The 23,402-nt window shown below is 44.7% G+C and overlaps 1 protein-coding gene across 1 annotated transcript in view; it reads left to right on the forward strand.

The window, feature by feature from the left end:
* SEC31A (SEC31 homolog A, COPII coat complex component) overlaps positions 1 to 23,402 on the forward strand; it is a 53,609-nt gene that overhangs the window by 8,989 nt on the left and 21,218 nt on the right. Inside the window, exons 7-22 of the mRNA XM_009283668.2 lie at positions 652 to 794; positions 1,786 to 1,885; positions 3,177 to 3,338; positions 3,527 to 3,679; positions 5,345 to 5,578; positions 6,161 to 6,235; positions 8,665 to 8,715; positions 9,503 to 9,580; positions 12,121 to 12,196; positions 12,851 to 13,029; positions 14,942 to 15,068; positions 16,095 to 16,240; positions 18,030 to 18,203; positions 18,770 to 18,943; positions 21,597 to 21,689; positions 22,345 to 22,474. Coding sequence (XP_009281943.2) covers positions 652 to 794; positions 1,786 to 1,885; positions 3,177 to 3,338; positions 3,527 to 3,679; positions 5,345 to 5,578; positions 6,161 to 6,235; positions 8,665 to 8,715; positions 9,503 to 9,580; positions 12,121 to 12,196; positions 12,851 to 13,029; positions 14,942 to 15,068; positions 16,095 to 16,240; positions 18,030 to 18,203; positions 18,770 to 18,943; positions 21,597 to 21,689; positions 22,345 to 22,474 — 2,095 coding nt within the window. The remainder of the gene's footprint in view (positions 1 to 651; positions 795 to 1,785; positions 1,886 to 3,176; positions 3,339 to 3,526; positions 3,680 to 5,344; positions 5,579 to 6,160; positions 6,236 to 8,664; positions 8,716 to 9,502; positions 9,581 to 12,120; positions 12,197 to 12,850; positions 13,030 to 14,941; positions 15,069 to 16,094; positions 16,241 to 18,029; positions 18,204 to 18,769; positions 18,944 to 21,596; positions 21,690 to 22,344; positions 22,475 to 23,402) is intronic.

The following is a 23,402-nucleotide window of genomic DNA, read 5'->3' on the forward strand; positions in this document are numbered from 1 at the left end:
AAAAAAAAAAAAAAAAAAAAAAAAAAAAAAAAAGCCTATTGAACTTGTGGAGAGTGACATCTTTGTATAATTCTGTATACTTTGAATGGGATATTGCTATAACAAACTTTGAAGAGGTAGCAAGAGTTCAAAACAAAATTTACAAATGGGTGCTCCTGAAGTAGCTGCTTGGTCACTGCAGTCTTACTCATAAACTGTGTAACTCAATGTTTTATGTTTTTGTTGCCTAACATAACAGCAGCACAGTAGGCTGTCTTCATCATGTGATTGTAGTCTAGTGATACAATGTTCACATGACAATAACCTCTGCCTGACGATGGCTTTTATTGAAATATCAATAAAAATATTACAGAAAAAGGTTTGTACAGAAGGCTTTACAGTTTTCTAGCATTAAAACATAGGATTGTGAACAAGACAGCGCAAAGTCATCTCTTTGAGAGGACCTTGGGAAACTAGCCGCAACTCGTCTCACTCACGGAAACGAGGAGAGTATCCCAATCTGAATGCAGTCAGAAATAATGCCCAGAAACACAGCTGCAAATTCCATCGCAACAATGTTTTACCATGCATGTAGACATATTTAGGCTAGTTGTCTTTTGTCCTTTAGTGCTGCTTAGTTATTTTATGCTGTGGCGCAATGTTGTCCCTCAGATGCACTGCTCAGGCCTGGCATGGCACCCTGATGTTGCTACCCAGATGGTTTTGGCCTCAGAGGATGACAGGTTGCCTGTGATTCAGATGTGGGACCTAAGATTTGCATCCTCACCACTTCGTGTCCTAGAAAGCCATACAAGGTAGGAGTACGATTCTACGAGTCTTCTGTAGCCTGCTGCTCCATGGTGTTTGCACTGTTGGTGACTGCGTACTAGTTTGTACATCTCACTTGCTCAGTTCCCTGTGAAGGCTCACTTAGTTGGAGGTGGCGATTCCAGCAGCAGGCAGTGTTATATGGTGGCTTGCTGACTAACCAACCCTGTGTCCTGAAAGGCTTGCCTTTTTTGGCTTGATGGTTTGAAGGGAACAGGCCCCAAAATAAAAATCACCACCATCCTGCTTAAACACTGAAGTTGCTAGTTTGTTTCTATGCTTTTCGAGAAGAGGGAGCTGAGGTGTAAAGAGTTAGTAGTAGTTGATTTTGCTTGAATAATGGACTGAAGGTGCACCTAGGCACACCCTCACGTGTAGACATGCACAGTCTCTCTGCCCCTCAGTCCCCTAAATGCTTTAAATTTGGGTACAAGGAAAGATTCTTGTTAAATTCTCGTCCCTCCTCAATTGTTAGTGAAACTTTCCTTATTACCCAAAACCAGTGCCTGATTTAAGGAGAGAGAACAGCAATAAGTCTGTGTTGCGGCTTCTACCAAAACTGCTGCCAGTGGTTCTGCTGACTTGAATTTCCTGCTAATAAAAAAAAAAGCTGACAAACTTCATAGTCACCGACCTTACCTACAGGTTTGCACACTGTATGTTAACGATACTGCAGGCAAAAAACCGGTTTTGTTACATTGGTGGCCAGGTTCTCCTGCATGACTGTTGCATTTGATTTTCAGATACAATGGCTGCACCTTTATACCTCTTTGTGCAGAAAATAGAAAGCATCTGTTTCAATAAATAAAGTGCTGATAACACTGAAAAAATTCTCCTCTTGTGAGAGGAAGGAGTGGTGAGGGCATTTTGAGGTGGAATGCTCAGCTAATGTAGAAACTCAACTTATAAATATGCTTTAATTATTATCACCATTTTGCATTTACATTAAACGTTTTTTGGTTGTGACTTTTCACACAGGGGTATATTGGCCATTGCTTGGAGTATGGCGGATTCGGAGCTGCTACTTAGCTGTGGGAAGGATGCTAAAATTCTCTGCTCCAACCCTAACACAGGCGAGGTATTGTACGCACACCACTTAAAAAAATCTCTGTTCAGAGGTGGCACAGTGGCATATGCAAAGCAGGTGTTGGTGTGCTTGCGTTCCTAGGAATGATGCTTCTGTGGGATGTTTCTTCCTATCCTGTGTACTTGTGTTTGGTATATGTGCCTTCTGAGCTTGTTCTAGTGGTGCAGGATTCCTTCCTGGTATTGCTGATAGTACACATTTGTCCTTACTGCTTCTCTCCTGCTAAGTAGTAAGGTCCCTGCTCATTATAAGGGACAGAAATGGCCCCACTTAAACTAAGTATTTGCTTCCTACTCTTTTGGTTTGGGCCTGATGTGGCTGGATTACTGTTGCAATTGCCTCTTTCCTTCTGTAAGTGTAAAAACTTTTATCCAAACCAGAGGGATTTTGTAGGTTACTACAATAGTGGTAGATCAGCGAGAGCCACTTGAATGTGTTACCACCCTGTCCTTTTGTGCCTGCAGATACCTTTCAAAGGGAATGCAGATCCTTTTTTCAGACAACTTGAGTGTTTGCCCCTAGACCACAAGAAGGGCTTCAGGCATGCTGGAGGGCTCCTTGCCGGCAGCGTGCCATAATCCTGGAGGACAGAGTGAGAAGTGTTTCTAAAATTCAGACATTGGCCCAAAAGTACAAAAGCTGTGGGGTGGTAAATGAGTTATCTGAGCTGGATCCTGTGCTGTTAGGAAGGCTTTACATATGGATGAAGCCTATTACGTGTTTTTATTAAAAATAAAAAACAGTTTCCTGGGAGACAGCAAGGCAGTTAGCATTTTGCTCTTTGAGTTTCTTCTAGTTTATGGTTAAATGTCTGCTGTAGTGATGGGCTTGTCCATTCCAGAGCAGGGGAGAGGCTGTCTGCCCAGAGCGCAGGTCTTAACTTTTCCAATTTTCCTGCAAAAACAGACTTACTTTGGAGCCTGGAAGTGTCTCCATGTAGTGTGTAGAGATACCCAAATTAGCTCTGAATGAGCTAGCATGAATAGCAGCAGCAGCTCACAGCCTGCAGTGGGACAGCGCAGACGTATCCCGCCTGCATAGTTTATCCTGTGTGGATTAAACAGAAGATTTAATGGGAGGATAAGGAAATTAAGCAGTGGTGTGTGATAATCTCCTGTTTGGCGATTGTCAGGGTTTGCCCACTGTTAGTGTGTATGGTGATGTGGAGGCTGCTGGGGGGCAAGAAGAGCAGACTGATCTCAGGGCAGGTAGGAGAATTGTTGCTGTTGTATGTGGTGCTTCATAAAAACCCTGATTTGTCGGACTTGTTTTTGCTGCCCAGGTGCTGTACGAGTTGCCCACGAACACACAGTGGTGCTTTGATATCCAGTGGTGTCCCAGGAACCCTGCTGTCTTGTCTGCGGCTTCATTCGACGGGCGGATCAGCATTTACTCCATCATGGGAGGAAGCACAGATGCCTTGAGGCAGAAGCAAGTTGACCAGGTATTGAGAAACATTCAGCTAAGAATATGGACAGAAAGAGGGGGGGGGAAACATGGGCTCATTGGAAGTCTTCAGTGGCTGTCTGCAACCCTACTTGCAGGAGTACCAATCCAGTACAAATAAATGCATACGTTTAGTTTATTGGAGATATGTCACTTCTTTGTTTTTTCCTGCTTTTGTTATTGAAGCTTTCATCGTCTTTTGGGAACCTCGATCCATTTGGTACGGGACAGCCCCTCCCACCCCTGCAGCTTCCTCAGCAGACCACCCCACAGAGTGTCATTTTGCCCCTAAAGAAACCACCCAAATGGATCCGGCGACCTGTGGGAGCATCGTTCTCAGTAAGCAGGAGACAAGGCTGGGCATGGTTGGCCAGGCAGGGAGGGAGATAGTGTGGCACCTGCAAAACACTTTAGGAAGAGGGGAATTCAACATTGTTCTCCACCTTGGTAGAACTTCCTCTGTTTGTTGTCATGGCGGGAGATGCTCGTGGCGGCTTCCAGACTGGGCGCTTAGGACAGCAAGCCAGCAAAAGCATGACAAAAATGCTTGGGAAAAAGAAACAAGGAGGTGTTTCGTTGCCAACAGGCATTTGTTTCTTGTTTTGGGATTAGGGCTTTGCTTTTATTTATGTGCAGTGCTTGCTTTGGTGTAAACAAATATACATTGAGAGGGGGGAACGGGACCGAACTGGGCAAGTATCTGAGACTTGAGTGCAGTTTGAAGCTGTTATGTGAGTCAGTGTGGCAGAGAATATTCAGGTTAGCTCTGATCAAGGTAGCAGGAGTCGCTGTAGCAGCACACGGCTAGGCTCCTCCATGGCTGGTTGATTTGCAGAGGAGCCAGGTGGGAGGGTGGCAAGGCCCTGCTTTTTGTGAGAGCAGTTATCTGCTCTTTGGCTCCACCTTTGGATTATTTTCTAGACCCACAGGCCACTTCTTAGGGATCTCCTGAAAATTTTAGCCTGTCCACTTGAAATGAATTTCTTTGAAATACTGCTCAGTTTTCAGCATCGTATGTCTGCTTATTCACAATCTGATGCACAAATTAAATGCAATTTTCTCCTATCAAAGAGAAGTGATGTTGCCTAGCCACTGACTGATGTGTCATTTTATAATGGTGTTTATTCCCTTATTCATCCTGGTTTTCCAGGAGCCAGCTGTCCGTCTTTTTCTTGGCTAGGCTTTTTGCTTTTTGTAATGCTGACTCTGTCATTTATTGCACTGGCCTGTGTAAATTAACTTTGAGCTATAGAATGAAATAATATTATAAGCCCTTTCTAATTTTTTTCTTCTGTTGATTTTACTTCTCTCCAAACTGCCCATCTCTCAGTAGGCTTTTAACTGGTAAACAGCCCGCTAAGAGCAGGGCAGACGTCATGTTTGAGCATTTATTTAATGATGCATAGGTTTCTTTGACAATTACATTGCAATATCATGAGATTTGCACTGGCGTGTAAATTAACTTTGAGCTATAGAATGAAATAATATTATAAGCCCTTTCTAATTTTTTTCTTCTGTTGATTTTACTTCTCTCCAAACTGCCCATCTCTCAGTAGGCTTTTAACTGGTAAACAGCCCGCTAAGAGCAGGGCAGACGTCATGTTTGAGCATTTATTTAATGATGCATAGGTTTCTTTGACAATTACATTGCAATATCATGAGATACTCCATTTGTGCTGGGCACTGTACAGACCCACAGCTCCAGTTCTCAGTTTCTAGTCAGTCTTTTGCTGACTAGAAAAAACAGGCGGAGGAGTAGCTGTGCTCATAAATCTTATTAAATGTGCACCCACTTATCCAGCAAGCTCCTTACGTGCATAGAAATATGAAGTGGTGGAAAAAAAAAAATCAATGAGTTGATGTCAGGAATGTTTGTCTATTGGATGATAAGTATATATACCGTATATAAATCACGTGCATACATATGTGTATGCGCATACTTTTTCATATACATTCCAGTGTATACTTGTATTTTTACATACTGCATGTGTGCCTTAATTCCAGTTTGGAGGCAAGCTGATTACATTTGAGAATGCCAAGTCTCAACAGCAGCCAGGCATCGAGCAGCAGCAGCGTCACCATGTCTACGTGAGCCAGGTTGTAACAGAGAAGGAGTTTCTGGCCCGCTCGAACCAGCTGCAGGAGGCTGTGCAGTCCGAAGGCTTTGTCAGCTACTGCCAGAAGAAAATCGACATGGCCCAGGCTGACTTTGAGAAAAACGTGTGGGCCTTCCTAAAGGTAACAGGATAACAACAGTTCAGGAGTTCCCCACTGACTTGGAAAGCCAGTGCAGAAATGGTTCCTTCTGCACATGATGATGTTTTAGCTGGGAACCAAAAGTGTAGGCTGTGGGAATAGTGCCCATAAGCCCTGTTGTTGGAGATGGCCCACCAGAAGAAAGAAGATGTTCAGGGCCAGGGGTGTTTGTGAGGAATCATGGCAGAAGCCAAGGCTTGGGGGAAGGTATCCTGTGGTTTTTGACATCCCCCATCAGTACATCTTTGTACAGGGAGCCGGTGAGAAGGGATAAAGCTTTGGGACAGCTTTAGATGTGCTTTTCACTGCTCGCTAGGAACATTTAGAGGTTTCCAAGTGAAGAAGATAAGCAGATTGATCACCTACAATAACCAGATTGAAGCCTTGCCTACCTGCTCGGGTGCCCAAGTCACTAAAGACCTTTTCAGTTCTCTTTATTACACTCAGTCTCCACAGTCACTAACTCTCACTGGGTAATTTGTGCCCGTCAAGTAAAAAGTCAGTGAGGGAGAAAATGAAAAATTGTGAATTGCAATATATTCTTAAACTTTTGTTTTTTCAAAGGTGAACTTTGAAGAAGATTCACGTGTTAAATACCTTGAGCTCTTGGGATACAGGAAAGAGAATCTGAGGAAGAAGGTAAATGTGCCTGGAAGCTGTGCTTGTGTTAAATGTTTTATTGATGGACGTATCTGCAGAGTACAGCCTAAAATGTTGATGATGCCACGTATGGTTGAAGTACTCATTTACTTGTGGGACTAGAAGAGCAATTACCAGTATCCACAGGCTATTCAATACAATAAACATTTTTATACAACATTATTTTCGGTCTGTTTCCCAGCAGATAGTATTTGTCAGTGCTGCAGCTCTCCTAATAGCCATAATACAACTGTTACCCATGGTGCTGGAGCCTCTGTTTAAACATGGCTGACTTGAATAGTTGTGTTATTTAAGGAATTCCTTTGTTGCAAAGGACACGAGAAATCTTCCTCTGCTCTTTAAATTTTGTCTAGATAAACAACTGAGCAACTTCAGAATTCTTACAGCAAGCAGTTTGCTTTGTTGTTTTTTTAATTAGCTGTGTCATCTTCTTGCAATGTGGATGTTCAATGAAAATTTCAAAGCAGGCAACAGACTTCAGAGGTGTGTCTGCATCTGACTGTCCAATATTGACCTGAAATTCTCACCTATCAAGAAGCTTTGATATTTGTTGGTTCAAGATATTCATGTCACTCTGTTATGTGACATCCTTCTACTGTAGCATCATGGAATGTGATCTGGTTTTAGGGTTTCTGGTTGAAGAACATGTAAGCAGTCTTCAGGGTTTCATTAACTGCCTTGGAAAACCTGGAATAGTCCTTTTTTTTTGTGGGGGACACCATTCATTTTTACCAAAAAAAGAAAACAAAAATCAAACCTCGTTACATTTGGAAAGGCAAAATTTGAATTACCAGGAAGCAACTTGCACATCTTAAGTATAGAGCTTTCTTCCAAGTTGGAAGAAGATTCTTGTATCCCCCTGTAACACTGAGATCTGCTGTGCATTTTGGCTCTTTGTTTCTTTCAGTGCTGTACCCAGGAACTGTCCAGTATTTCTTCAGTTCTGATTCAGTGGATTTGAATGTTTGACTCATTTTCATTGTATCAGACTAATGTTTTATTTTCTAAGAGTGGCTCCATAAAAATGTCATTATGGTTACAAATTAAATGGCCTCCAGGGCCAACTTCTTATGATTACAGAAAAAAATCATGTTTTTGCTAACAGTCTGTACTCAGCTTCTAAATTTTTGTTTCATGAGTCAAAGGCGAGCACAGCAAGGGAAATCCTGTTTTTGAAAAGCAGATCTCAATTAGAAAATCCAGTTCAAATTTAGTAGTGGTCCTGCGGAGCAGCCTCATGCAGAATGGAGCCCACTGCCGCTGTTGCTCTGGGTTTGATATGCCCTGTGCATGGGGAGAAGCTGGGTGAATTGAATTCAATTCAAAATTAATTGAGTGGCCTGAAATGCTGGGCCTACCCCATTATTTCAGTATTTGAGGAACAGATGAGGGGAGCTGCAAGGCCATGTTTTCATGTAGCTGTTTCTCAACAAAGCATTCCACATTGAAGTTGAATCCGTGTTTTTTAGTGTCAAGAAACAATACAGGACAACTCATCTGAAAATTTGTGATACCCAGATGATAAACTCACTAAATCACAACTTGTTTTTCATGTTACTGGTAGGGTAAGGAAATTAAGAGGGTCACAGATTTCAGCTTCTTGGAATAAGCTGTTAAGAACATGGTGTTTTGTTTTTATCTTCTTAAAACCTGTGATTCTCATATGCAAGTCAAGTTCTGGATTTCTGCTTTCTATTGTAAACTAATGATTAAAAAAGAAAGAGAAAAGCGTCTCCAGCAATTTGAGCTCAGCTTTTTGTGAAAACCAGCCTACAAGGGTAAATTAAAGCCTGGGATACTAAAAACAGTAGGTAACATTAGCAGCATTGGGAAACCCAGGCTCCCAGATGCCAAACTAATATATTTTGTGCATGTATTCTAAACTCTATATATAAAAATTGGCATTTTTGAAGGCCCTAATTGAATCTGGAGTCATGATTTGCTTCACAAAGCAGTAAAAGCTGGGCATTTTAACTCTGCTGTACCTTGGAAAATCCTAGCCCACAGCCATATGCCTGCTGTGCTTGAAACCACAGCTTCCTGACAGGCTCCCTGCTCCACAAGGATTGTCACTGCTTCATTTTCCCTAACCGGAGCAGACAGAGGGTTTTGTCCTGCATGCTCTGATACTATTTTTATTACTGTGGTTTCCAGCAGCTCTAGTGAGGTTTGAGGACCTTGAGTTAAAAATTAAAGGTTTAAAGGCATAGAGCAGCTGTTGTTTCCATCAGAGCTTGGGGTGCAGGGCATTTAGCAGTAAATCTATCACCAGGCTGGGAAAGGAAATGGCTTTAGTTTCATGTTAACTGTTCTGCAAGCAACATATTAGCTACATGTGCCAGTTTTGCAATCCGAGAGGTCTGCTTCTCTAAAATAAAAGGGCACTTACTTATATCTTTGTTTTCTAGATTATATCCACTCTGAATAAAGACGGTCTTGCAGATGGTGACTTGGGAGAGGTAAGCAAACACGTGTACAGCTCTGTTTAGTTTTATAATGCCATGGTAATGTGCAAAGTAAGAATAATTTTTCTTTCCGCTTGGTAGTTGTCACAAATAACCCAGTATATGACAAGTTCCTACATTCAGTAGGATGAAGGTACTTATTTAAAAAAACCACTTTTTTCCGCTCAAATGGCCCCCCCCTTTCCCAAAGAAGGGCTGTCAGTCACAGGTTTTAGTTCAGGGTCTCAGTGATGTCCCTCCACCTTTCCTTTTTGCTGCCTGTGTCTTGCCCACTGTGACACTTTGTGCTGCCTGTGAGGTAGGGCAGAGCCTTGCTGCCTGGCAGCTGGTTTCAAGAGCAGCACCCTCCTCAGGCTTTAAAAAAAGCAGGACTGAGAGCGTGGTCCCGTAACACTTCCCTGCAAGAGTGATAAATACAGTTTAGGCATTGCCCATTGTAATTGCAGTGGCCTGAGTCTACAAACGGGGGACTGCATTGCTTTTGTGTCATAGACGTTTCGGATGTCATCTGTAGTTGCCTAATGGCGAAGAAAAGTTTTGCTGCATGTTTTCAGGCAGCTAAGATGAAAACAGCACAAGGTACTGTGTAATGACAAAGAGCAAGGAAATGGAGGGCCTCTACCATGTTTGTCGTACTCAAGCATATATTGCCAATGCATTTCTGTGATTTGCAGTCTGGTTCTGGCTATTGTTGGTGGGAAGGTGGCTATACTCTGCAGTGTAAAGTATTTCTTCCTCTTTTGCTGGCTTTTTTTTTTATGGCATATTCTCTCTGCTGAAGGCTCCCGCAGAATCTGATGAATCTGTGCCGAACGAGGGGGATGAAGGCCAGGCTATAGAGGAGCAGTTCTTGGGAGAGGTATCTGTTGCTGTCTAGACTAACCCTCTTGACCTCCTGTGTATTTACTTTATTACTATTAGAGCATTTTATTTTGTTGGCTTTTCCTAGTGCTGAGGATATATGGAAATACAAGAAGTTATTTAGAATGAATAAAATGTGGGCTCTTGTTAAGTTGCTTGAGATTTTCTCATCAGCCTCAGACATGCGAATAGATTTTGGTGGCAATGAATAACGAGCTCGTCTTGTAACAGTCCAGTTGGCACCAGACTCAGGGACTTTATTCTGCCATAATTTTCTCTCTGACATTTCCCTACCACATACTAAATGATCTGCTGCCACAACTCTAATGCATTCCTTCTTTCCCTGCCCCCCCCAATTCCTTTCTTCCCTCCCTCTGGTTGATTATTACCAAGCTGTCAGCTATTACTGCCCTGTTTCTAGGTATAACCCTTTGCAGAGATGCAGCTGTGGTACTGGAGGAGAGGGGGAACGTTCGTTCTCTGCATTGTTCCTACCAACATCACAGTACCATTCATCCCCTTTGCACCTGAACAGCTAGTATCAGGGCTTTAGGAGCTAGCTGCCTTAGAATGTCTGTTGCAACAGTTCAGCCAGGTTTGTCATAGGCAGTTTGTGCTCTACCATGTCTGCCTCTGGGATCCTACAGCTTTTGTTCATTTCTGTCCATTTGAGCAGCATTGTTTTCAGCCCTGTGTTTTAAATATGGGGACAGGTCTATATTTAGAACTAAAGACCCAGCCTCTGCCGTGTGAGGTTAATAGCACTGAAAATACTAATATCGCTGTGTGAACAGGCCAGCTTCATTCTCCCCCATTTCCTCAGTCTCCCTTTTTATTTAAGATTTGAACTGTTAGTCCAAAACTACCTATGCTCCCTGTGCTCAAACCTGTGCTTGGTGCCTGCCTGCAGTTGTCTGTGAAGATGAGAACGGTGGTTTATGGCTCATGCATGTTGGAGTAGTGCACTTGTTGACTCCATATAACAGCCTGTTAAGGACACCAAAACAGAGTGCTCTCCTTAGATTAGGTGCTCGATTGCTTGTTAATTCATTAGATGCTGTAGTGGCAGACACATGTATCTGACCGCGTAAGGATTTTGCTGTATGCAATCATGAAGATATTGGATGTCTGATAACAAACGTCTCTTCTAGGAGAGAATTCACAGCCAAACATGACCTTAGCCTACCAGCATGGGTGGTAAATATTTGAGATTGGCCTGAAGGCACCGATGATGCATCGGGGAGTGCTGTCACATACATAAAGTAACTGGATGGGCACATTAGTCCCGTGAGAGTCACAACATGCTCTCAACTGATACCAAACACATCATGTGTTATCTGACAGCAAAATAATTTTCCAGATGCTGCCTCCTTTCATGAGCCAAACATAAAGCTTGTTTCAGACTTACCTCCCCATCCCAAATGCCTCTTCGTGGTCAACTGTGTACTTTTCTTCATCTTCTGAAGTACAATTTCACAGATCAACATATAAGCAGGGTGTTCTCAGCAGACTCTTGAACTCCCACTGCATGTACTAGCACACTGGTTTATGACAGAGGAGGCAGTTTGTGGGACGATTTCTGCACTCTTCTTAGGCTGTGCTGTGAAAATTGATGGTGGAGAGAGACTTCCCTCTTGGTATTGTATTTTTATTATTGAAAGGTTTTGTTTGAAATCCCAAAATCCAAGTACTTGCAGGAAATGCTCTCTATCTTAATTCCTGGGGGAATTTTATAAAAATCAGCTTCTGTCTGCTGAGCACTCCTGTACTGAGCGCAAAGCACTTAAGTCTGTGTGGACCATGCTGGACTTCTGTGTTGAAAATTAAGCATGTGTTCATGTGTTTTGCTTCATTAAACTAGGGTGTATGCCTAGTGCTGAGCATTTCAAGGATGAGCTGAAAGTCTAAGTGGAGCAAAGTGAAACCTAGGTAGCATTATGGCAGACTGTTCTTGGTAGGGATTGAAGTTGAAAGAGGAGGGAAGGGAGAATGTTTCTGATTTTGTGGTTGTGGCTGTTGTTTTGCTTTGAGGGGGTTGTGTGTATATGGGCACGAATGCGCATATGCAAGTCAGTACCCAGGATCCAGGTGTCTCGTTGCTGGTATCTGTGATCTCTAGGTATGCACACTTGTGCTTGCATAAGCCTTCCCTGGTGGCTAGAAATTTGGGGCTTCCAGCACTTTTTCCCCTTGGCATCCATTTTTTAAAAATGGTCCACTCTGATCTCTCAGAACAATGATTTTGTAATGCTGTGTTTACATGCACTGGAGGTCCTTTGATAAGCCCAGGCCTTTCACAGTGTGCTTAGGAGAGGTGACTTTGTGCAGGCACCAGGGGAAGTTGATTATCCTGTGCTCAAACAGTGTTCGAACAAATGACAGGGATACTCTTCCCTTTTAAGTTAATGATCTCTTAGGCGACTCGTAGTCTGAAGGTCTATCTTTAACTTGTAATGCAAGAGCCATATTTTTTTAAATGTGTATGTATAGTCCAAGTGCTTACATAATCTCAAAAATTATGCTTTTCCTTTCTCTTAGAGGGTGAAGGACCATAAACAAGAAACTGAAGATTTGGGACCTGCAAAGAAGACATTTAACATCTCTGTTAGTGGAGGTAAAAAACCCCTTGATATTGATTTCATTGTATGTGCTGATATTTTATAAATACTGACGTTGATACTGGTGTTCCAGTGAGAAGGCAATTTCTGCACAGACTGTGAAGGATTATCATGACTTGCCTCTAACTCCATTCATTTCACAGCAGTCTCGAGGCACTTGAAAATACAGCTTCTTTAGGGAAGGAAAGGAAGTATACAGCACTCGTATACCCCATCGCTGAAATGCAGCTACTCTGAGTGATTTCTGATATAAAAGAACACACGCCTGATCAGGCATGAAGTGCTAACGTCGCTGTTTGTACAGAAACTCCCAGGGGATCTTGAATAACACAGAAGCCATTGACCCCCATCTAGGTTTGACTTTGTTTCTGGCACTGTATGCAGGGTAGTTGTTACAGAGGTCATTTAGACCTCTAGCATCTTGCTCTGCAGCAAGGTAAGTGATGCTTGACAGTGCCACCTGATGTGGCTGTGACCATAGTGTGTTTGAGACTGGAGATGAACTTGAGCGTACCTATAAGTACCTGCCTGGAGCAGGCTGGTTTGCAGAGAATTTTGCACAGTGTTGTACAGTTGGACAGAATCACCTGCTGTTGCATATTTAAATGAGTTTTTTGTCATAATTTGAAAATGCACTCCTCTCGTTACAGATGTGGACGGTTTGATTACCCAGGCTTTGCTGACGGGTAACTTTGAGAGCGCAGTAGATCTCTGCTTGCACGATAATCGCATGGCTGATGCCATTATCTTGGCCATCGCAGGCGGACAAGAGCTGCTTTCTAGGACACAGGAAAAGTACTTTGCTAAGATGCAGAGCAAAATTACCAGGGTATGTTTTTTCAGTTAAGAAACAACATGCATGTAGGCCTTTGGCAACTCCCTTTTTCACCTTAAAAGTTTTCTTGACATTTCATAGGTTTATTTCTGTGAGAAGCTAATAAGTACTTGAGTCACCCATAAGATCTCAGAGCAGAAGGATTTCTGTTACTCTTTTTTAACGCATTGAGAAGGAGAAAAGAGGCAAACTACCTGGATATCAGTACACAAGAAGAGTATTCTTTACCTTGTCTCCAGTGTCGCTGAGTTGCATATACACTAGTAGATTCTCACTGATAAAGATAAATGTCTTAGCAGCACACATTTCAGTCTGTTATCTTGTCACATTTTTCAAGCATCGCACCTGACCCATGCTTGGTTCCAGCAGCATTATGTTGATTTCTGCTTGTGATCAGTCTTAACAGATTTTGCCAATGCTTCGTTTCACTGCATGCACAGAAGAGGGCTAAGTATGACCAGGGTAGATCAATCAGCCTTTGTCTAGGAGACAGTGGCCAGCTCACTGTTATTCTTTTCAGCTTTTTGCAATGCTAGGGGTTGCTGATGCTGCTCGTTCAAATCTTTTTCTTTACTACTGACATGAGAAAGTAGCAACAGGAGGATGAAACAGGAGAAGTGGCCTTAAAAGAGTACAGGACAATTGGCTTGGTAGGATGGCTGCTTTTAGAGGAGAGGAGAAAGTTGCTCATGGTTGCTTTTTAGCAGTCCAGTGTCAAAGGAGGACATTTTATACTGTAGCAGGAGGCAGCCTATAAAATGGGCATGTGCTTAAGTGCTTTCCTGGAGCAGGGCTGAAGGCCGCAAAGCACAGTCACTTGGAGTTAGGGCATGCAGCACCACAGGCTAGGGTCTGTAAGAGGGATTTTGCTGGTCATCACCTGTGATCCAGTTTGAGATAGGAACAATTTGCATTTCTAGTAGTGGACAAGTGCAAAGAGGAAAATCTCTTGTATTAAGACTCTGCAGGATTTCTTCCCCCACCCCCAGCTCCTTTCCTGCCTCTGGCCTAATCAGAGGAAGGATAATTTTGTAGTGTGTGGGAAATTTCTTCACTGTAGTTCATCCTTTGGGAAAAGGTATTTTTATGGAGAGCTGACCAGTTTATCTGTGCCTCTGCTAACAAGTGAGTGTTGACCTTGTAGTTAGGACCTTGCATTTGTTGTTCAGGTGTGTTTTTTTTCTTTTCTGGTCCCAAACTGCACACTTACTGCTTGTTCAGCTGTTTCTGAGCTTGAAGTCTTGGCATGACAAGGGCTTTGTTCACTAAATCGCAGCACAGCTGCCAAGTCTGTCTTTTGTCTGAAGCAAAATAACCAGAGGCAGAGTTTGAGATGGAAGAAACTGGAATTTCGTTCTGAGGGCCTGTGGACACGCAGCCTGTGTGCATGGGTGCAGGGTAGGGATACTGCAGCCAGCTCAGGTTGATATTGCTGCCAGCTTGCTTCTTCCTTTGAGTAGCCTTTTCAACTGCCACTCACTGAGGCCAAGAGCTTAAAGCCGAATGAAACAGTTTGACAAACAAAGTTCATAGCTCTTGCTGGGCACTCTGTAGAAGATTTATAGGTAATACTTGGTATGTTATCTTTGTCTGCAAAAACAGTGCTGAAAACCATCTGCAGCCCTCTCAGCTTGTGGAGATTTGTGCATTCTTTTTTTTGCACGTTTTGTAGCAAGAATAATTGGCCTTTCTGTGTTACCTGAACTTGTTTTGTGATTTTCACTGAACTCCTTTTGAAGTAAAATGTACTCTTGTGCAGCTGTTGAATTGCAGTGCAGTATCTGCCGTGACCCACTGAATACAGTGGGGATGAGTACACTTGAATAGATACAAATTATACTGTATCCTAAAAAACAAAGGAAATCCTACCAAGATCTTAACTGTGGTCTCTCTTCTTCTGGTCTAGCTCATCACTGCAGTGGTAACAAAGAACTGGAAAGAGATTGTGCAGTCTTGCGATCTGCAGAATTGGAGAGAGGCTTTGGCTGCAGTGCTCACTTACGCCAGGCCAGATGAGTTTGCAGCCCTTTGCGGTAAGGACACTTTACAGACTGGCTGCCATTTATTCGTCTTATAGCAAAACTACACTTTGCCACAATTGTTTTCCTTCCAGTAAATTATTGTAATGCCTCGCTAGCTTCTTTGATGGATAATATAGTTCTGTAGTCCTGTTGCAGAGGAGGAGAGGAACCTCTGGGGTGCTGTGTTCCCGGTATGTTCCCTGATTTTCTGGGCACAGAACCCAGACCCTTGTAAGCAGCTGTGTCCTGGCATTGCCTGTGTAGTGTACAGCTGCTGGTGTCTTACCATTTCCAGATGGGTAATGGTGATGTTGATGTGACAGGTGTCTCAGCCAAGGGACCAGTGTCTTGGAATGTTTGTGCATGGGACACAAGTGGAAATGTTTCAGGGGAGCGTTTCGCTCCTCTTTCCCAAGAGCAATTTTGACTTCTTGGAAGGAGTCCCCTTTCACAGGCAGTGAGCATGCCTCCCCTCGTGTGCTGCATGGCAGACAGCTAGCTGGGTTTAACCCACAGGGAAGTTATATTGCAAATAGCTGTGTGCCTGACACTCCTGTGCCCCTCAGATGCCAGCCATGGTGTCTAGGGAGCTGTCTGACTCACTTCAGCACACATTGGCCGAGAGCAGTATCCCGGCTTTGTTGATCACAGTTCCTTGGCTGGTTGCACACTGGAGTCACACTCCTGAAATGAGGGACTGCAAAAAGTGGGTGATGGAGGGGAGAATCAAACCCTGGCCTCTTGTCCTTTGTCATGTGTTGGCATGACAGGTCCCCTCTGACCTGTCTCAGGTTTGCAGGCATTTGACAAGGTCTTGCTGCCATGACATTAACTGCCTCTGAAGTGCCCTGGGCTCCCATGAGATAATCTGTGCTGGACACCGGAGTATGTCCTTACTAATGGAGCCCAGAGGCAATATCCCTTCTCACTGTGCGAAGCAGAGACACAACAGGCATTGCAGGCTTCCCCAGCCTCGGCAGTGATGGAGGGATCACCAAAGCGATTCACCAGCATCTTCTTTGTTCATATTTTTCCTAGACTTCCTGGGTAACAGGCTGGAGAGTGAGGGAGACAGCCTTCTGCAGTCACAGGCTTGTCTCTGTTACATTTGTGCCGGCAACGTGGAAAAACTTGTTGCTTGTTGGACAAAAGCTCAGGATGGAAACAGCCCCTTGTCCCTTCAGGTTGGTAATTCTGTTAAGAAAGATGTTGGAAGTAACACACTGCAATCATTTGGCGCTTAAATCAAATGATCTAGTGTAGAGCTTAGATGCTGTCAGCTGCATGTATCTCAGGATGCAAGCCTTTTCCTTCTGGAATGAGTGGCTTTCGTAGAAATAACACAAATATGATATTGGAAAATGTGTTGTGAAGCACAATGGCCCTCATGTCTGCTCTGTTCTTTGGGTAGTTGTGCTATTATGCTGCTTGTGTAAAAGTAGTTGGAGGGCTTAGAGTGTTTTGGTAAAGGGGCTTTGCATGCTTGCATCTTTTGCGTTAGGGGAATACTTGGACATTTCTGCTTTTGGAAGAGATGGCTTGGATGTTCAGGGGAAGAAATCTAATAAATTAGAGTTAAATCTGGAGAGAAAACTGTAGGAAGGTTCTCATAAGACTTTTCTCAAGGGGGTTACACATACAGGGTTTGGGTTCTAGCAGTGAAATATATTGCATATAGCAAATATCTTGGGGGAGTAGGATTGATGACAGTGAGATGAAGCAATTATGGAATAATTTATTTTATAGTATAATCTTAGTTTCTTCCATCTGTTAGGGCCTTTGAAGGACCAGTTTTAGAAAGTACATGTTACCTGGCAGTGCTGTGAGTCTCTGTTTAGTTAATTGAAGGAACTGGAGTATGTGTGAGTTTTTTGCTTTGCATTATTAACTCTCTCCAGTTTTGAATTATCAAAATTACTTTCCAGTCTCTTGACTGTGAGGGCTTCGTCTACAGATTTACCTTCAGTTTGAATTTGCATTTTGATTGCATTGCTTTGCTCTCTTGGACACTAAAATTGAAAAATATTGTTGGAGTCATAATTAGGCTGCTTGTTTACTATGATGTGGGATTGCTGAAACTCGAAGGTTTTTTTACTTGCCTTTTTTGAAGTGCTGATTTGTTGGGAAAAACAAAAATGTATTATTGAACAGCCAGTAAACAGTCCTTATTAGTGATGTATGGTTGAAATCCTGTGTGTGGTACACTCTCATTAAAACAGTTATAAGATTTTTAAAGAGGGATTGCATGTTAATATTGGCAAATGAATATTTGTAGTATCTTCCAATATAATACACTGAGTAAGAAAAACATGAGAAAACTGACCAGAAAATGTTCCTGTAACTTAGCACTAGGAGGAAACCCAACCAAGACCAGCTCTGGTATTTGGGGATGTGCAAGGAAGGCAAGATACAGAGTATTTCTGGTGAATATCAGGAAAACCATCTTTGCGGTAACAACCGTAAAACCATGGACAACTCTCCCACAGGAGTTGTTAGATCCTTTTGATTAAGATGGTTAAGAACTGACTTACCAAAATGCTGCAAACAAATGTGTGACACCCCAGCACTAATAGTAGTGATGGGCATGATGTTTTCTGTTCACTCTCATGGCTCTCATAAGATATTTTTATGAAAGCATACTCTTTTGGTTGACAATGCTTAGTGCTGATATCCTGTTTAATAAAAGCAGTTCTTTTGGCTTTGAACTCTACCCGATGTGCTGCTGGCTTTGCTGTTAGAAGCCACTTGGTGCATGGTTGCTGGTTGCTGTTCTGTCATCTCACGTGCTAGGAAAGTCGTGCCTTCAGTGCAGCTGTAACTGTCTGGGAAACCTGCACTTGGCTTGGGCTTCCCGTTGGGTGAGAGGGGTTCTGCAGGGCTGCTCTGAGGAACAGTCCTCCACATCAGTCATTAGCCAGGGCCTACTTCACCCCGTTGTTCTTATTTGTGGGGTTTTTTTCCCTGATCTTCCAGGATTTAATAGAGAAAGTCGTAATCCTGCGCAAAGCCGTGCAGCTCACCCAGGCTGTGGACCCTAATGCTGTGGGGGCCCTTTTGGCTGAGAAGATGAGCCAGTATGCCAACCTCCTGGCTGCCCAGGGCAGCATTGCTGCAGCTTTGACCTTCCTCCCTGCGAACACCAACCAGGTATGGGGCCTTCAGATTTTTTTAATCCCTCTCTCTGTGTGAACACATGTACTTCGAACAAAGGTCTCTGCATGGTGCAGTTAGCCAGCAGGACTGCCATTTGAAATGCATCTTGGTATGTGATGGTCAGGCTGTTTCCCCCCTCCCTGCGTTGGCCTCGCTGAGCTGGCAGAAGTACACAGCCTTGTTCTTCTCCCTTTTCGTTTCACACTCTTGTCCTTGCAGCCAGTGGCTGCCAAAGGGGCAGCTGTCCCTCCTGCAAGCCAGACACAGTGAAACATGTACCTTGACACTTGGTTGTTTTCTTTTGATTTCTCATCTTCCGTCAGCTGGTATACATAGACAGGTTGGCTTGGGAATGACGCAACCCAAGACGGGAGGCAGGCACACATAAGGCAGTTCCAATGGCCCCATGTCTCATGCAGAAAAGACATTCCAATTAAATAAAGCAGAGCAGGCTTCTGAGAGAGAGATCATCAGTGTGTGGCCAGTCAGCCTCTTGGTGTGATGCATTGGGTGACAGGCAGTGCAGTTAACCTTCCTTCACTGTCCTTTTCTGATTGCAGCCGAACATCATGCTGTTACGGGACAGGCTTTGCAGAGCCCAAGGGGAGCTCCCAGTGGGACAGGAGGCCCTCAAGGCACCATACGAGAGACAACCCATGCCCAAAGGACAGGCTGGCCCTGTGGCTGGACAGATGCAAGGGCCCCAGGCTCCAGCCCAGCAGTATTACCAACAGGTAAATGTTTTTTGGCAGTCAGGGAGGGACGTGGTGCTTTAGTTCTAGAGAGTGATGGATAGAGGAATTTTTTTTGTTTCTCTTGATCTGAGCTGTGGCTGTATGATGTACCTCTACCGAGAGCCTTGTGGTGAAAGTCACTGGTGCTGCTTTTCAATCAGTACAGCTGCCTCCTTTACTTCTCTTCTGGAAACATCCATTAAACACCTTGTCAAGTAGCCTGCTTCTTAAGATTAGGTGTTTCCCCCTTTGTTTGAAAACGTGCTTCAGTGCCAAGAATGACTGTGTGGGAGAGCGCTCCAGGATTTTTCTGTGCTTGCTCTCATAGTCCCTGATGTCGTCCCATCCCTGCAGGCCTTGGGGCTTGCTCATGCTGCCCACCAGCCTGTTCTGGGGCTGATTATTTCCTCCTCAGCTCTGCTGTTGGCTGCAGAAGTTGCTGAGCAGTGGCAATAGCAAACTGAGGACCTATTTCAGCAGTTGTGGGTACAGCCTACTGTGAAAACACCTTCCCAGACAGGCATAAGGGGGCATAGGCAGCACGGGTAGGGGGTGAGACAGGAGCAGGGAGGCAGGCCTGAGCTGAGAGTGAGCTGTGCCAGAAGAAAGACCTGGTGAGTATGGGACTAATAAGGGAGCTGGGGGCTGTGCGGGGAGGAGGAGGAGAAATGGGGGAGGCAGATGCCCTGGTTTTATCTCTAGCCTGAGGACAACACTGCATCAGACCACATTGGCCATCACCTGAGTGTGGTGCAGTGGCTGTTTGCATGCTTAAAGAGCATCACCAAGTCCCTAATCCCTCAGAACAGCGCTGGAGCTCATCTGGCCCTGCTCTACACGGGGGCTCTGTGCTGGGCTTTTCTAAGAGTAGAGCTGTGTTAGTGCTGCGTGTGTTCTCCTGACACAGAGGAGATTGGCACAAGCAGAGGCATGTCTCTATCAGTGCTGCCCTTCAAGCACTGCCTGCCAGAAAAATGGGGGCAGGAAGGAAGAAGGGCTGAAAAGTGGGGGGGAGTTGGGTTTTGTTCTCTCCCTTTTAATGTGAACAATTGTGCATGCCTTCGCCTTCTCTCCAGGGTGTTAAGGTAGATTTCAGAAGGGACAAAGCCTTCATCCTGTTCATACAAGATTACCTTGCTAATGCCATTGCATATGATTTTAAATGCATCATTGTCAATAATTAACTCTACTATTCTTTCCTGTGTCTTTGACCTTCCTCCTTGTAACCAGTGAATTGCCTTGAGAAGCAATGCTGCGTATTTCCCATTTGGCTGTGGAAAATAGCAGCTGTCCTTTAGATGGCGTGATCTTAGCAATGCTTTTTAAACCAGAGTTCCTTCTTTCTCCTACTGTTTCAGGAATGCCTCAAGCTATTATTTAAGCAAGCCCTGCTCATTAATAAAAGGCTGGGTGTGTCACAACCCCACAAGCACACTGCGAGTGAGTTACTCCCTGTGTTCTTGGCTTTCCGGGGAGCTCATGCTCAGCAGGAAGGGCTTGAAGGGGACAGGTGCCATGTTAGAAAGGTGCCCAGCAGTACGCTGATGAACCAGAACAGAAAGAAATGACATATTTGAGTCTCAGGATACTTTGTTTTGTTTGACTTCCTTTTAAGAAAGTGTGTACGTAGGGCTTGTTCAGGCTTGAGGCAGCCTTTGTTTAATTGCTGTCCCAAATAGGAATATGTACTTAAAACTTAGTTTCCTTTCAACATAGGTTTTTGAACCCTCTTTTTCATCTGAAAAAAACAGGCACAAAAGGGGACGGAAAAGTCTTTTAGATGACTCCAGTGATGAGTTATGCAGACACTAACAGTGATGGTTGTATGGCTGACTGCACCATTAGCCCAGCACTGCACAGGGTTAGAGACCAATAGACTGAAGGCAGTTGAGCCAGCCAGGACTTCAGGGCTGCAGCTTTCCCTCTGCCTGCGCTCAGTTGGGGTGTTGGGCTCCTGACCCAGGCTGTGCAACCCACTGCTGGGCAGCACACCCTCTCCTTGCTCAGGGACATTGCAGGCATACGATGTTCTTGGTTTCTGTCCCATCAGAAAGGTAGTACTGGTCATACAGAACTGAAGGGCTTTGGAGTGGCAAAGAAGGAAGATAGAGGAAAGGAGCTGTGGGAGACTGGCTGGGAAGCAATTAGCATTAAGATGTATGTTTGTGCATGTGCAAGAGCTGAATATCAGATTTTAACCTTTTTAAATTCATCTTAAGCTCAATTTAAACAGACTGCTTTTGTGTGAGGCAGTATGTTTGAATTTAACATGGAACTTGGGCCTTCCAGCTGTGGTTAGTGATGCTCGGTGTCATGCAGTAGCCTGGGGGGAGCTTCTGCAGTAGGAAAATGTGATGAAAGAGGCAGACCTGGCTCACTGGCACGTGTAACGCTGCACTTGCTCCACAGCCTGTTGTAGCTGCATCTCCGCTATGCTTTGTCTTCACTCTGCAATTCACTTTGGCTCCAGTGCACAGTGATTTCGTCTGTCTTGAATGCACTTTTCCTTCTTCCTCTGAGATTTTATGGCTGTGTCACAAGTGCCAGCATGCAAACCTTTCTGTGTTCACTTCTTTGCATCTCGTTTTGTGAAACCCTTTAGACTTTTTTATTGTTTTGTTTTCCATGATTGGTATTTCTTTGTTCGATTCAGGTTAGAATTGCCCCTACTGTCACTACCTGGAGTAACAAAACTCCTACTGCCCTTCCCAGCCATCCTCCTGCAGGCTGTCCCTCTGACACACAGGTATAACCTTCATTATTCCTCTCTGAGCCCGTGCTGTAGTCCCCTGGTGTAGTCTGTGTGCTTGACACAGTCTGGTACGGATAGGCAGAAGGAGCAGCTTCCACGTGTGCTCTGGTTTTCCTCCTCTGTGTCTCATGTTACTTTTTTTTCCACCAACACCCAGATGAGTGGCTCTGGAAAGCCTTGAGTGGGAGCTCAGTGTGACCTAAGCCCCCCAGCCCTTGCCCCACACTGGAATATTTGCAGTGTGATATTTTTCCTTTACCTCTTTCCCATGGAAATTAGAAACTTCAGAGTTAACATTTAAGTTGTTTAGTTGAAAGTTGTGGACGGCAGGGTGCACTTGGACTGCCTGAATAACAGGCAGTGCTGGCAAGGACCTCCTCCTTGTGCGGGAAGGTATGTGCTGCTCTGCTGCTGCTGAAGTCACTGCACATACAGGCTGTGCTTTCCATGTTACGCTGGGCGCCCTAAGGCACTGGGGTGGTTGAAGGCATTTGCCCCTGTGCTGGTGGCTCTTCCAGCCAGGGAATGTGGTTTCAGGCCTCGAAATGTGAACTGATCATTTTGTTACAGTTATGCTTCAGCACTGCATTACCATTGCTGACTAAATCCTATCTCCCCCTACCCTTTTTCCTGCAATCTTTTTTTACAGGGAGACAACCCACCTCCTCCAGGGTTTATCATGCCAGGTGCCATTAACCCCAGCATGCCACCGCAGCAAGCCACATCTTCCAATTACAGCATGTACTCACAAGCAGGGGCCCGGCCAACGTACCCGCAGAGTGAGTAGCAGCAGCTCCCCTCTCCCTCCCACCCAGGTGGGCCATCCAGGTGATGAGGCTGCATTTACTTGGGGATAGCGAGTCCCCTCCTTGGGGTTGAGAGGGTTCAGACCAAGCCAGTCCCACATTTCTTGGAGGGAAAAAATCTCCTGAGATGACATCTGAGGATTGTCATTTCTTGGTGTGGTCCAGCCATTAGGCATCGTTTGTTGGGCACCATCTCCTCTGCTGAGGTGTCTGCACACAGCTCTTAGTCTCACTCCTCAGCTGGCCCTTCCCAAGGGTGTGCCGGGGTCAGAAACCCCCCCAGTGTGAGTCCTGGAGAAGCAGCACGAGCCTGGCAAAGAGGGACCCAACTCATCTGTGTGCAGCTGGGCCATCCAGTTCTCACTGGGACTCGGTGAAGATGGGAAAGGGGATGAGGAGACAAGGGCAGTAGTAGAGATGGGTGAGGAAGGGGGCAGAGCACTGACACACTCAAAGCAGGGCACTGAAAGTACAGGCATCAGGGAGGAAAAAATGGGCAGAGAAGAGGCAGTGAAGTTAAGCTGCAGGGCCCACAGTGAAAGACTGAGCTTGCATTCACTTCCAGAGACTGCTGTTCACTTCCTTGGCCTAGGCTTTCCCTTTGTGCAAACCTGCAGCAGGGGTTTCCCTTCCCTGAGAGGCACCGTGAGGATTGCAGTGGTCCAGAAAACAGCCAGACCAGCAGCGTCCATGTGCCCCAGCCCCACCCTGAGTGGCATGGTGGCTCTGGGCAGGAGAGTCTGTGGGGGAGAACGGGTGTCCTTACAGCCAAGGCAGTCCTGTCTCTGAATCAGAGAATCTCTAGAATCATAGAATCATTGAGGTTGGAAAAGACCTCTAAGATCATCGAGTCCAACCGTCAACCCAACACCACCATGTCCACTAAACCATGTCCCTAAGC

This window comes from Aptenodytes forsteri, unplaced genomic scaffold, assembly GCF_000699145.1.
Source record: "Aptenodytes forsteri isolate BGI_AS27 unplaced genomic scaffold, ASM69914v1 Scaffold342, whole genome shotgun sequence".
Lineage (NCBI taxonomy): Eukaryota > Metazoa > Chordata > Aves > Sphenisciformes > Spheniscidae > Aptenodytes > Aptenodytes forsteri.